At 36.8% G+C, this 14,341-nt stretch overlaps 1 protein-coding gene across 4 annotated transcripts in view; it reads left to right on the top strand.

Moving 5' to 3' along the window:
* The window catches only part of SEPTIN10 (septin 10), a 58,681-nt gene extending 44,622 nt beyond the window's left edge, over window positions 1-14,059 (top strand). For 2 of the 4 annotated variants that reach the window (XM_027621618.2, XM_027621617.2), the window contains 4 exons: window positions 6,259-6,391; window positions 10,901-11,088; window positions 11,608-11,765; window positions 12,841-14,059. In XM_027621618.2, the coding sequence (XP_027477419.1) occupies window positions 6,259-6,391; window positions 10,901-11,088; window positions 11,608-11,725 (439 nt within the window). In that variant the 3' untranslated portion in view covers window positions 11,726-11,765; window positions 12,841-14,059. The remainder of the gene's footprint in view (window positions 1-6,258; window positions 6,392-10,900; window positions 11,089-11,607; window positions 11,766-12,840) is intronic. The other 2 variants (XM_027621619.2, XM_027621620.1) reach the window with 1 other exon arrangement.
* Window positions 14,060-14,341: the final 282 nt, after the last annotated feature.

Below are 14,341 nucleotides of genomic sequence, written 5' to 3'. Positions count from 1 at the left end.
AAATTTTTTAATTTTTTAATCTATGGATTTAATTAGTGTTTTAGCTCTTGTAGTATGATAAATTAAGAATTATATGTACTTAACCCCTCCTCACCAATTTCAGGCATGCTATGCTTTTGATTACAGGCCAATCTGATAAAATTATTTTCTCTATTGAAGAATTGGCTTCGCTAGTGTTTCCCAGAAGAGGCTCACTTCTCGTTCTTTCAAGTCTGAGGGTCAATTCAGAGGTCTCAATGTACATTACTAAGACACGAGTCCTGAGTGAGAGCAAGTGGGACAGTCTTGAAGTACTCATGAGAAGAGGGATTCAGGTTGCCTGGTGGGTCAGTCATCAGGCATCTGTGGAAGATTAAGAAATGTGGGTTCAGAATTTACAGGGATGGAGCCTAAGAATCTGCATTTAAGTTAAAATTTCAGTCATTCAGCAGATATTTGCTGTTTGTCTCCCATTGGTTCCACACACTGCTAGTCATAAATGAATCTGACACTTAAGGCTATGATGATAATTTGAAAGTCAGCAGTGAATAATAAAAATAATAAACATTTTATTTTATTATTTTTTAAAGATTTTATTTACTTATTTGACAGAGATAGAGCCAGAGAGCACAAGCAGGGGGAATGGCAAAGGGAGAGGGAGAAGCAGGCTCCCCACTGAGCAGGGAGCCTGATGTGGATCTCCATCCCAGGCCCCTGGGATCATGACTTGAGCCACGCAGGTGCCCCCAAATCATAAACATTTTTAAAAGTGTCTCCTATTTGCAAGGCTCTGGGCTAAGTGCTGGGGATATAATATTGAATAAGATCCTATAGACCTGGCTGTCATGTAGATTACATTCTTATAGGGGAGGCCAAAATCAAATTGCACAATTAATCACAGTTGTGAAATGTGCACTAAAGGAGAGATGGTATATAATGGGGGAGGGTTTCCTGACTGAATCTGGAAAATTAGAGATTTTCTTGAGGCAGTTACTGTTTTGAGCTAATAATTTGGGGAAGTCAGAGCAAGACATGAAAAGACTACAAGCAGAGAGAGAATGACATCTTCAGAGCTCTGTAAGAAAGTGCAGCTGGAGAGCAGACAAGTTGGGGGCATAAGATTGAGAGAACAGGTAGGCAGGAGTCAAAACTGTGGAGGACCTGGTTGGGATTTGGGCTTTGTTTCAAGGGAACGGCAAAACCATTCAAGGAGTTATCATACCATATTTGCATTTGGAAAAGTCACTTTTAGCTGTAATGCAAAGAAAGTATTAAAATGGTGTGCAAAGATGCTTAGGAGAGACCAGTAGGAGAGTATTGCTTGGACGAAAGTGAAAATAGAACTGGGTGTGTTTGGGACATATCTAGAAGATGAAATTGAAAGAACTTAGTGACTGGATATACTGAGGTAAGGAAGCAGGAAATGCCAGAAGATGCTGCTAAAAAGAAAGACTTTTAGTTTCCTGGTATTATGGTTTCATTGGCTAGGTAGATGGTTGTACCTTTCCTCAAAATAGGTATCTCTGGAAGGTCTGGCTTTTTTGTGGAGCAGCAGTGATGGGCATGATGGAGCATAAGCTTGGTTTGGGACCTTCTGACTTGAGCTTCCTCTGAAACATACAAGTGACAATGTTGAATAGGCACTTTGGGTATTTTTCTGGAGCTCAGAGGAGAGGGCTGGGCCAAAGGAATGAACTTAAGAGTCATCAGCATTTAGATGGCTAACTGAATGTTTGAATATGGATGAGATTGCCTGGAGAGAGAAGTACATTTGAAAAGAAAGGTGCCTTGGAAACAGACTTGAGTCACTAATATTTGTCAGCTGGAGAAGCAGGTAGAAGAGACTGAGAAGCCTTGGGTAGAGGAAGGAGGAAAACCAGCAGTGTCATGTCTTGGAAGCCAAGTGAAGAGTTTCAGGACAGGAGAGGTCAGCTGTGTTGAAGCTGAGGATCAGGTTCTTGCTGTACAAGTACAGCAGTGTAATACATTGCAGTTGCTTCCTTTACAGCTCTTTGAAAATAAGACAAAAAAGGCAGTAGTTCTATGGAAGACTATGTCAGCTAAGAATTACAGATTCAAAGAGAAGACTTAGAACAGGTAGAAACCAGTTTCATTCTATACTGGGAGTGGAGTGAATGAACTGAAACCATTTCCAGCCTTTTTATTCTCTGCTTGACAATTTATAGTCTAGTCCAGTAGGCCTACCTTATGACATGTACCCTTGTCTTGGCCGGAGTGGGCATGAATCTAATTAATTGTCCCACCAGACTGTATCCCCAGGGGGAAGAGGTAGCTCTCCAAAAGGTAATCAGTTTAACAATACCAAAGGGAGGTATAGGTAGATGGTGGGCATTCAGAATCAAAGATTGCTAAGAACATCCATTTTTTTGAGCATTTCTTCAGTTCGGGAAGCATCTGCTCACTGTTCAAATGAAGAATGGAAAATTGGAAAAAGGAGGTTCTTCAGTTTACACCAGGTAACAGATTGGGTAGGGAACAAGCAAGAAAGGATGGGGAACTAGATCTCAGTGTAAGGGAGGCCTCTGCCTGCCTGAGTCTTCTGCCCTTCCTAGGCTGCTCTCCTTAAGAGAGGAGACATTTTTTACTGGATTTCTTGAATCAGGCATGGCAGAATGTTTCTTCTCCTGGTGTTTTCTTATTTGTGAATAAATTATTTGGTAAAGCTTCTATAGTTCATTATAGCTTGATGTCTTAGGAAGGTTTTACAGTTTCAAGAAATTACATTCTATTTTCTGGGCAATATTTCCCATTTAATTTGGGATGTACCTAGCAGTAGTCACTATGGTTTGGTTAGCATGTAAAATCCATCCCTCAATATTATATCTATCAATTAGAAAAACAGTTATATGAACATGTTAGGATGACTTTTATTTCTCTTTACTACCCAGTCCTCTACATTGCCAGACCTTCAGCTTGTTTTCCATTTACATTTTATTGTGAACAGTTATGCTGAGTCATAGTTAGTGTCTTAATCTCTCAACACTATTCATGTGCTTATCATGAGGTCCCAGTAAATGGCATTATACTCTCCTCTAGCCTTAATTAACTGATCTTTAATTATTTAAGCTAGATCAGAAATACTGATAAACCTTCTTAAATCCCTAAGTTATTTTAGATTAACATAACCATTCTCATTCCAACAGTTAATCATCTTTAACGTTTGAAAAGTATAAAATCACTGCCATTTGAAGTGTCCAGGGACCTCTAGTTTTGAAAGGAAGATTTTTGTAGTATTTTAGAGTTGCTTAAGTGTTTGACATAATTTTTTTGTGTTGTAAAATTTTGTCTTTGGAACTCTCAAGAAATAAATAACTTTCTGCATTTAGTCTACAGCAGAAATGGAAAAAGTTCAACAGGCTTTTAAGAACTGTATATGAAACATAAGTTCTAAGTGAAGGGACTGCAGTGATTTTCTTGATGAATATGAGCATTTGAAAATTTTTTTTCTTCCTCTTTGGTTTTAAACTTTGCTTTAAATCAGTGATATTTGCAAGTATAGTAATATGTATCATTGAATATTTGTGACAACAAGCTACTTTTATACTAGGAAAAGCAAGAATTTTATACTAACATAGCAAGAAAACTTTTTCATTTTCGTTTAATGAATAAATCCATGATAGTAAACAGTAGTTGCATTAGTTTTACAACACTATGTAAATTGTTCCCTTACAGATCTTCTAGGAGTTTCTTTACCACCTTTTGAAAGATAGTGTGGGTTTTTTAACTTACAATTGGTTTTACTTAAAATGGACTTCTGGTTGTCAAAGTTGAAAAACCATGTGACATGATGGAAAATATGCAGGAGCAGTACATGACTTTTTAATCTTTTGATAAAACAAAAACCTAAGCTGGTTCAAATTCCAGCTTTTTACTTACGACTATGTTGCTTTGATTACTTTACCTCTCTGAGCTTTAGTTTTCTTATCTGTAAAACAGAGTATTAGTGCTTGTTCTTCATGGATGCTATGGGAATTAGGTAGAGAAAGGATTCCAGAAAAGTACCTTGTTGGTAGCAGCTATTCAACAAATGTTAGGTCTTTTCTCTTTGCCAGGTAGATTTATTTTCCTCTTAAGCAACTCAGATGCTTATATGAACAGATAATGGGAACTTTTTTAAGCTTACATTTGGTATGAATTCAGAACATCATTTAAATCAAGTTTGTCATTAAAGACTATCAATCCAATGTAGGATCAGCAAAATGTAGTGAGGTTTCTGAAAATGATGAAAGTAGCCTGATAGATACAGAGGTTTCTTTAAAATAAGACCAAAACAAACACAGAAAAGCAAAAAGCCTGGTAAAAATTAAAATGTTTCCTTGAGATTTTGGGCATTTATGTGGTTATCTAGGGCAGTTTGTATATTTTGCTCTTACAATGTTTAGGATCTGTTCCTCAGAACACTTGCTATGCGTACCCCGTACCATCAGCTGTAATAGCCGTTGTGCCACATTTCTTACTCTAATTCTCCTTGAACTTCTAGAATTCTATATTTATAAGATTTATTTCTCCAGTTATAGGACCAGTGAATAGGTTGGTATGGCTGGAACCTTAAGAGGATTAGTTTGTTTGGTAAGAGATGAATCTGGAAGGGTAGAATTAGGCCAGATTGTGAAGTTTCTTAAGTGCTATTTAAAGGAGATAGGACCTTATTTAAGACTGTAAAATTCCTTAATTCATCATATTTATATCTACTTAGATATAAAATACTTTTGTAAGCAGTAGAAATTTCTCACTGTAACACAACCGGAAGGTACATTTGTGTTCCCTGTTAAATCTTGTGATAGTCTCATAGTGAGCTGAAATGGAAGGGCTTGGTGTTTCTGACGTATAAGAAGGTCTGTTATACCTCTGAAATGCTATAAGTAAAACAAAACAAAACAAACAAAAAAAAATATATATATATAAAGGGCACCTGGGCATAGTGTTCCACGACAATCCTTGCTCTGCTTGGAGTAGTTCCTGGCAATTTCTGTCATTAAATGAACAGTTATGAAGAGCCTGAAATGTCTAGAGAGTTTTGCTGGATAGTCAGGTTACAAAGATAATGATCTATTAGACAAGTAGGATATAAATGCCAAAGAAGAGGTACAAAGTGCCATGAGAGTGCTTAGAAGGCATAGTTAGTTCCAAATGGGGAGACCAGAGAAGGCTTTTTTTTTTTTTTTTTAAGATTTTATTTATTTATTTGACAGAGAGAGAGAGCAAGCCCAAGCAGGGGGAACTGCAGAGGGAGAGAGAGAAGGAGACCACTCTCCACTGAGCAGGGAACCAGATGCAGGGGTCAATCCCAGGACCCTGGGATCATGACCTGAGCCAAAGGTACTTAACTGACTGAGCCACCCAGACCCCAGACACTCCCAGAGAAGGCTTTATAGAGGAAATTGCATTTGAATTTGGCCTTTCAAATTCAAGGAGTAGAGGATTCGCTGGGTAGAATGGGGGTTGGCAGGTGGGCAGTAATGTTGGAAGCATAGAAGTTACGAGCTAAAGCATGAAATGTGTGGTTTTAGGAACAATGAATTGGTTGGTATGGCTGAAACTTTAGGAGGATTGGATTTGTTTGGTAAGAGATGAATCTGGAAAGGTAGAATTAGACCAGATTGTAAAGTTTCTTAAGTGCTATTTAAAGGAATTGGGACCTTATTCTGTAGATAACTGATGCAGTGGGAAAAAAAGATAATGAGATCTGTGGGGTTTTTTGGAAAATCTTAGGAGTGGCAAGATTAAGAAAGTAGAAGAAAGAAGAACTAAAAGCCCAGAGATCAGTTAGGATATTAATTTGTAATAGTGAAGGCAGAAAATCACTAAGATTGAGTTGGGCTGTTCCAGAGTATCTGTAGAAATCAAAGACTGGATTAAAATGATGTCAAGGTCACAGACTGAACTCCCAGACCTTGGTGATCAGATACAGAGATAAGGTTAAGGGAAGAGTCATGGATGACTTAAAGACTTCAAGGTTTCCAGACACAGTGATGCTAATTAACGAAGACTGAAAGAGGAATTCATCTGGGGTAAAACGAGAATACTTCTTGGGAAGGACTTGACAAGTCAGAGATTTCAGAAATCTAGTACTCTCTATTAGCTGTAGCACTGGTGGCTTTTTAAGTCTCATGCTGTAGGAAATGTCATGTTTCGGACTGCTCTGTATAAGAGGCATTGGTACATGTTATAGTTACAAGGCTTAACCCAAGAAGTTTGAGTGTTTGCAAGTTGCCTACATAATTTTTTAACATGAGAGTACCACAAATAACTTTTTAGTCTTCAAGAGACCTATGAAGCCAAAAGACATGAATTTTATGGTGAACGTCAGAGGAAGGAAGAAGAAATGAAGCAGATGTTTGTGCAGCGAGTAAAGGAGAAAGAAGCCATATTGAAAGAAGCTGAAAGAGAGGCAAGTATGCTGGTTTGACATGATTTGCATTTGTTTTTTAGGTGTCCTGTTGGGGAGATTTATCTCAAGAATTTAGCTGAGATGCTTTTGGAGACTACTTGTTCAATAAGTAGCTATTTTAACACATAGTCTTTGCGTATGGACTTTAAAAAGTCTGAATTCAAATAAAAATTTTGGCCTTTTTGCATAAATTGTCTTCCATCAGAAGTGGTTCACCAAGGACTTCTACTGGACTAGGTTACTAAGAAGTGTTTTAAATGTCTTAAGTTTGAACCAGAAATGTTTTAGCTGTGGCTTGATAAAGCCTTTCTTGAGAGTTCTTGAGAGTTGTTGGGATTGATGCTTGCTATGAAATGGGTAACTATGAAAGCAGTTAAGTAGCTCTTTCAGTTTGAAGTCAGGCTTTCCACGAGTCAGGTGGTCAAATGACCTTTGGATAGCCTTGGTGCACATGTGCTCATGCATACACATAAACATCACAGTTAATTTCCATAGTACTGTTTGCTTCTAGTTCTTCAGGCAATAATTTTACTTTTATTTGAGTTAAGCTATTTTCTATAGACCTAACCACAATGGCTACTTTTAAGTGAAATGGCCATATTCAAGATGATGGTCAAAAAGGATTAGCTCAAAAGGGAATTTGCCATCTGTATTTTATAAATGGATGTGTATGCATCTGAGAGGAGGATGTATGTTTTTCCTGGTCATCTGAAAGCTGATTATAGACATTATGATTATGACACTTTATCCCGAGGCCCTTCAGTATGCATCTCTGAAGCTTAGGCACATTTTCCTCCATAACCATTGTACCAGTATTATACCTAAGAAAAAAAAAAATTTTTTTTTACAACTAAGAAAATTAATAGGAATGCCATAATCTCACCTGTTCTCCAGTCGACATTCACACTTCCCCAGTTGCCCCAAGATGACCTTTTATTGTGTGGCTTTTTTTGTTTTATTTTGTTTTGTTTTGTTTTGTTTGGTGATTTTTTTTTACTTTTTTTGAACTGGAATTCAGTTGGAGGTCTCGTGTCACATTTGGGTATTCTCTTTGTTTAGTCTCTTGTATTGGAGAATAGTCCCCTAGTTTTGAGTTATTTTTAAATATAAATATTGAGGAAAGAGTTGTGATGAGTAGGAAATAAGGATGCTGATTTTTTTTTTCATTAGTAGATTCATCTTTAAGATGGTAGTAGAGTAAAACTCCTTATTTAAGAGTTTATCTCTCATGTATCATGAGTCTTAGTTTCTCCAGTGAGGAGAAAAGATGTAGAAGTAGTTTCTAGTTGAGTTTTTAATTTTTAAAATCCCACATAAGAATATTTTGCTTAAACATGTATTATTTAAAAGGAAATTAAAAATTCAGGGTAACTACATGGTTAAAAGAAAAAAAAGAAAGACTATTTGTCAGCAGATCTTTTGTAGACTTTTATTTTTATGGTTCAAGTGCTTTTTTGTGAAGCACAAAAAATGAGGTTAATGTAAACCTAAGGCATCAACAACCAAAATTCTCACAAGAGTTCTAAATTTTTTATTATATAGCATTAGAGGCAGTAGATTCCAGGCCCCTTTATTAATATTACAAGGTACTTCGTGACCATTTTTTATATTGTAAAGTCAGTATCATTAAATACTTTAGAGTCAAGGTCAGAAAAACAGACCTCTGTGCTGTTGATAACTTCTCACCAGTGCCCTTAAGACAGTATCATCAGTATGGGACACTGCTATATCTTTTGTAAACACTACTTCTGAATATTTGAAAATATGTTTGAATTAAATCCCTATTGTAGTGAATAGTGGAACCATGAGTGAATCTTGTATATGGTGTAGACTGTTGCTATCAAAAGTTGTGAACTCCACGTGATGTGATGTCACACCTACCCTGCCTCCCCTTTTATTTTTTTAAAGATTTTATTTTTAAAGATTTTATTTATTCATTTGAGAGAGAAGACAGAACACAAGGTGGGGGGAGAGGCAGAGGGAGAGAGAGAATCAGACTCCCCCCTGAGCTGGGAGCCTAACGTGGGGCTCAATCCCAGGACCTGGAGATCATGATCTGAACCGAAGGCAGACACTTAACCATCTGAGCCACCCAGGCACCCCGCCCCCCCCACCTCCCCTTTTAAAACATTTTTCTCTTTAGAGTATTTCTGCAATTTTTAGTCAACCTCATGAATGATATATGAAGTACCCTATAACCTTTCAAGATATTTAACTATGCATATAGAGTATGCAGCCTCCACTTAAGTAATCAGAGATGTCTTTATTAATATAATATAAATCCACTTCTGTATCCTGCCTTTCCAGGCTTTACTCAGCTCCTCTCCCACATTTATAGGAAATGCACACATACTCAGAGAGTTGTGACTCTCTTGTTTATACCACTGATTTGAATGACAACTAGATTACCCCACCCTTTAAACACACACACACACACACAAACACAGCTTTTTGCACAAGCAGGAACTATTTAAATAAACAAATAGTAAGGAACTGATGCTTCTCTGAAATGCCATCCTCAGGCATAAAAGAATCTTAGCGTAGAAGGGTCTTACTTAGTCTGTTTCAGTTCTTTTCTCTCTCCATTTAAATACATCTCCAGTCAGGCTTTACTGGTGTACAACACAACCTCTTCCATATTTGGAACAGTTAATTTTTATTAGGATGGAGTTTAGCTCTTCAGTTTCCACCCTCAGCCTCTGATTTCTTTTTTTAAAAGATTTTATTTTTTCATTTGAGAGAGAAAGAGAGCACAAGCAGGGGGAGAGGGAGAGGGAGAAGCAGACTCTACTGAGCAGGGAGCCCGATGTGGGGCTCGATCCCAGGACCCTGGGATCATGACGTGAGCCGAAGGCAGATGCTTAACCATCTGAGCAAACCAGGTGCCCCTCAACCTCTGATTTTTAGTAAAACATTTTTTCTGTTATTATATGCCATCTTTTCTAGAAAGCAAGTCCTACTTTGTTTTTTAGAGAGATTTTATTTATTTGAGGGAGAGAGAGGGAGCGCCTTCGTGCACATGTGCAAGGTGGGGAGGGGCAGAAGGAGAAGCAGACTCCCCGCTGAGCAGGGAGCCTGATATGGGGCTGGATTCCAGGACCCCGGGATCATGACCTGAGCTGAAGTCAGATGCTTAACTGCCTGAGCCACCAGGCGCCCCAAGTCCTACTTTTTTATATGAATGCTGCCCAGAACTGAAAATACTAAAGTTAATCTAACAAGATTAGAGAATTTTAAAAGTTGCCTTTTTTGCTCTAGATTCTAGATGCTGTACTTGTGTTCTTAGCAGGCAAGGCACACAGCTGATTCATGTGGGAATCTGCTCACGTCCCTAGATTTTTTTTTCCAGATAAACACCAAACTAGGGAAATTTCACCGTGTAATGTTATAATCTTTTACAAACTCATTTTAATGACTGCATTGAGTATACTTTGCATAAATTTATTTTTTGACTTTATTAGACACAGGCTGTTTTTTCCCATTATGGTATAAATTCTACTACAGTGAGTATTTTTATGAATAAAACTTACTCAGTTTAGGATTTCTTGATTTACTTTAGATTTCAAGAAGGTGAATGACTGGAGAAAAATGTAATAGATTTTTAAGGTTCTTGATTTAAATTGATAATTGGCACTTTCCAGGTAGGTTTACCAATGTAACTTTTTACTGTTTCACTACACTTGGTAACTTTATTTGGAAAATAAGGTGTTTTTTTGATAACTTGATTTTGTGCTTTGTGTCCCTCACTTTTATTGAACATGGATTTTAGAAAGTTTATTTGAAGAGGCTTTGTGGGGAAAATACAGAGCAAGAAAATAAAAAACTCTAAGAAAAGGTCAAATGTTTTAAAAACAGGTTTTTACATGAGGCTGTGGCTTTTTATTTATTTTTTTTGTTCATGCATTTTTTTGCATGGGAACTCATTTAAAATTAAAGTTACTTGGGCGCCTGGGTGGCTTAGTTGTTAGGCGTCTACCTTCAGTCAGGTCATGATCCCAGGGTCCTGGGATCGAGTCCCACATCGGGCTCCCTGCTCAGTAGAGTCTGCTTCTCCCTCTCCCTCTCCCCCTGCTTGTGCTCTCTCTCTTTCCAATAAATAAAATATTTTTTTTAAAGATTTCATTTATTTATTTGACAGAGAGAGACACAGTGAGAGAAGGAGCCCAAGCAGGGGGAGTGGGAGAAGGAGAAGCAGGCTTCCCGCGGAGCAGGGAGCCTATGCGGGGCTCGATCCCAGGACCCTGGGATCATGACCTGAGCCGAAGGCAGACGCTTAATGACTGAGCCACCCACGCACCCCTCTAACAAATAAAATCTTTCAAAAAAATAAAGTTACCAAGGCAGTTTCATATGTACATTTTTACTTCAAGCATGAACTTTTGAGACATCAGGAAAATCTGTAGATTACTGTGTAGGTTAGTGTTAGCAATTGTTGCTAAGCTGGAGAACATTCCTGTGTGTGTGCTGCCACACTGTGTCATTAATGGGAATTGTACCTTTATTTCACAGCTGCAGGCCAAATTTGAACACCTTAAAAGAGTTCACCAAGAAGAGAGAATGAAGCTTGAAGAGAAGAGAAGACTCTTGGAAGAAGAAATAATTGCTTTCTCAAAAAAGAAAGCTACCTCAGAGATATACCAGAACCAATCCTTCATGGCGTCGGGCGGCAACCTGAAGAAGGACAAGGACCGTAAGAAGTAAGCTATTCCCAAAACCCCCACTGTGGTGGTCCCCTTCCCCATTACTTTCTGTTTCATTGCCCTCTTTGATCTTATGCTTATCACAGTCTGTTTCCTTATTTAGTATCAGGCTCTGGCAACTAAAATGTCAGCTTCTTGAGGGCAGAGACCTGTCCCTCTTGTTCACTGCCATTTCCCCAGCATCTAGAACAGCATCTGGCACATATTAGGTGCTTAGTAAATATTTGCCAAAATGAGCAAATGAATGAATGAACAAAATATATCATAATGTAAAAAGGCTCAGCTACCTGAGGGGAAAAATGGCTGCTCTTATTTCATTGTCCAGCCTGTGTTTCTAGTACACATCTAATAACTGCTGACCTACTGTTAGTTATGTTAAATTTCATGTCTAAATGGAAGCTGTATACTTTGTTGGGGAATCATAGAAGTAAAATAATGTTTGATAAGAAAAATTTAGTTCATTTTTTTAACAAATTCTACTGATGATGATTTTGTGAGAATTTTTATTTTAATAAGGGAACCAGGCTATCGATTCGAACTCCTGTGCTTTGATGTCAGAGCTTGTGAAACCAATGGTGGACGTAAAGATGCAGAGGAAGGTAGAGAGGGCCCCTGTACGATGGGGCGGCCATGAGTAGCATTTGGATGATAATCTCAAGGCTTATAGGTTTGGGGTATGTGTTAAAATCAAAGTTACCAAAGTTTTAGAAAATAAGTTTTTTTTTCCTTTTCTATACTTTATATCCTTTATTTCTCCCACTTAAAATGTCCTTGTCATTTTGCCTATTTGACTGTTCTTGAAATTCATCCCTGACTTGTTCTGTTGAGTGCTTCTTGGTGACTCTTTGCCTTAGTTTACTCCAGCTACCTCTGCTTTGGCAGCATCCAGCTCTCCTTTTGTTCCTCACAGAGCAACATTTTTGGTTTAACTTTATCATCACATCTTATTTCAAACCCAGCATTTTCAGAATACTATAATTTAACTTAAAAATAATTAGGAAAACATAATGTTGGCCCATGGCAGCTTTCCATTTTTGAACTATGGAGAAGTAAATCCACAGAGTTTTCATGGGTTTAACTGACCTGTGGATTTTATGGTTTGTGGGGAAAAGAGAAGGAATGAATTCTCACATCTGATCTTTCAATATAAGTTCTACATGGGCATGGATCTTGTTTTGTTCATTGATGCATCCATCCCCAGAGCCTAGAACAGTGCCTGCTATATAGTGGACATGCAATTATTTGTCAAAAGAATGAATATGACTTAATAGTTATGTTTTATTCAATCATTGAATTTCAAATGATAAACTATAGTTTATTACTGCTTTAAGATATGCTTTGAATTATAAAGCTGAGGGACCTTTTACCTGTTCTTATCCTCTCACCTCAATCCAGTGTTACTAAAATTGGATTCCCCAAGTTTCTTCCATATATGAAAGACAGTTTGCATTTGCTTTGTAAGAATTGTTGCCCTGCTCCACTTAAAGACCACTGTTAGCATGTGCTCTTGTTTATAAAGTCAGGGCCAAGCCCATAGTTTTTTTGAGAGCTCAAAAGAATTCATATTCAAGAAAATGGAGTTGGATGTTTTTTTATTTTTTATTTTCCAAAGATATCTATAGTATATTAGATGTATATTTTCTCTTTCTGTAAAAGCTTACCTTGTAAAACTAATGATTCTAGTAATTTCTATTTCCTATATGTTTTTTTTTATTGTACCAATCAAAAGGTCTTTTCTTCTCTTTCCAGCTCCAGTTTTATGTAAAACAAAGGTTCCAGATCACAGAAAGTCATCACAAGCAAAAATTATTAAAATGTTAGAAGTATGCTTTGATTTTCTTGCTGTTTTTATTTGCTGTATCATTTATTCTATATCTGGCAAATGGCTGTAGTTACTGCCATTTATGGAAAAATATTTTTAAGTATAAGGTTAATACATAAACCACAGTGGGTGATATCACTTTTATATTCACTGTTGTTAGAAGTTTTCAAGTTGCTGGTTTTTGATGAATCTAAATCATTTCTCCTGCTGCCCAGTTATTGTCACTTACGTGCATTGTACCACAGAGCAAAGTGTCAGTGCCATTGAAAATACAGAAGTCATTCATTATATGGCTATCTGATTGCATTTATATTCCAGGATGAACTCCTTTTTTGTACATACTAAAGGCAAATTTTGGGAAGTATGTTTTAAAATGTATTATGTACCTGAAGCTCTAACCTCTTTAATAGTTTCATAGAACTTTTTAATTTTTGATACCATTATCCAATTGGTAACATGATCCTAAGCTTTTGTATCAAATTATGTAACATGGCCTTCCACAATTCAGTGTGCCTTATTGTGGTTGATGTATTGTTGTGATGAAACAAGATGTCTGTAAAAGTAAAAACACCTAGGTATAAATCCATTTTCTAGTGATGAGTACCTTTGAACCTGGGGTATTGCCACTCTATTTCATTAGAATGTTTTACATACTTGTTGTTTAAAACTCTGTTTTCCAGGGGAAAAATCATAAGGTAGAATCATCTTATTAAAAATATTTCTTAAAAAAATAACTGTGAGCAACTGCATATTAAAAATGAAAATTTAGATAATCCATATATTAAGGGATATTTGAATTCATTGCCTTTGTAGTATTCTTAGAACAATTTAATGCCTTCTAATTTTTTCTTAACAGTCATTGGTATATAAATTTTCATTTTTTGTACTTGAATTCTAAATAAAATTGACATTTACTCTTGACAAATAAAATATATATCTATATATTTACTCAAATGTGGTTAGATAACTTTTCTTTTTGCAAACTGTCATCTTAAACATTTTATCAAAATTCGTTCATTTAATCGTGTTTGAATTATTTTAAGACAGAAGTATATATTACCCATATTTTTCAGAAAAAAAATGTTTTTTACTTAGCCTGTATCAGATTCTGAGCAGTGTATTTTTTCATGAAGTTGTGTAAGTTGCAAATAAAACCTTTCATTTCATAGTACAATTTATCTGGACAAACACTTTAAATTCCAGTTTTACGTTTGAAATTCACAAATGTCTCTTAGCCTTTTAAAACTTTAGTAAAGTAAGTTGTAAGTACCACAGAAAAAGCTCTGAACTTTCTTCTCAGGATCAGTAATTCCCAAGTTCTGGAAGGTGGGAGCAGGAGAGCCTGTGAGTCCATGAGGGCAGGTAGCCTATTGTACAGAGCCCAGCCACTGGCACAACGCTGAGCGTTAGCCAAGGAGAGTGTCATGC

This window comes from Zalophus californianus, chromosome 8, assembly GCF_009762305.2.
Source record: "Zalophus californianus isolate mZalCal1 chromosome 8, mZalCal1.pri.v2, whole genome shotgun sequence".
In the NCBI taxonomy this organism is placed as follows: domain Eukaryota; kingdom Metazoa; phylum Chordata; class Mammalia; order Carnivora; family Otariidae; genus Zalophus; species Zalophus californianus.
The sequence above is the reverse complement of the archived record's forward strand: the minus strand, read 5'-3'. Positions and strand labels throughout refer to the sequence as shown.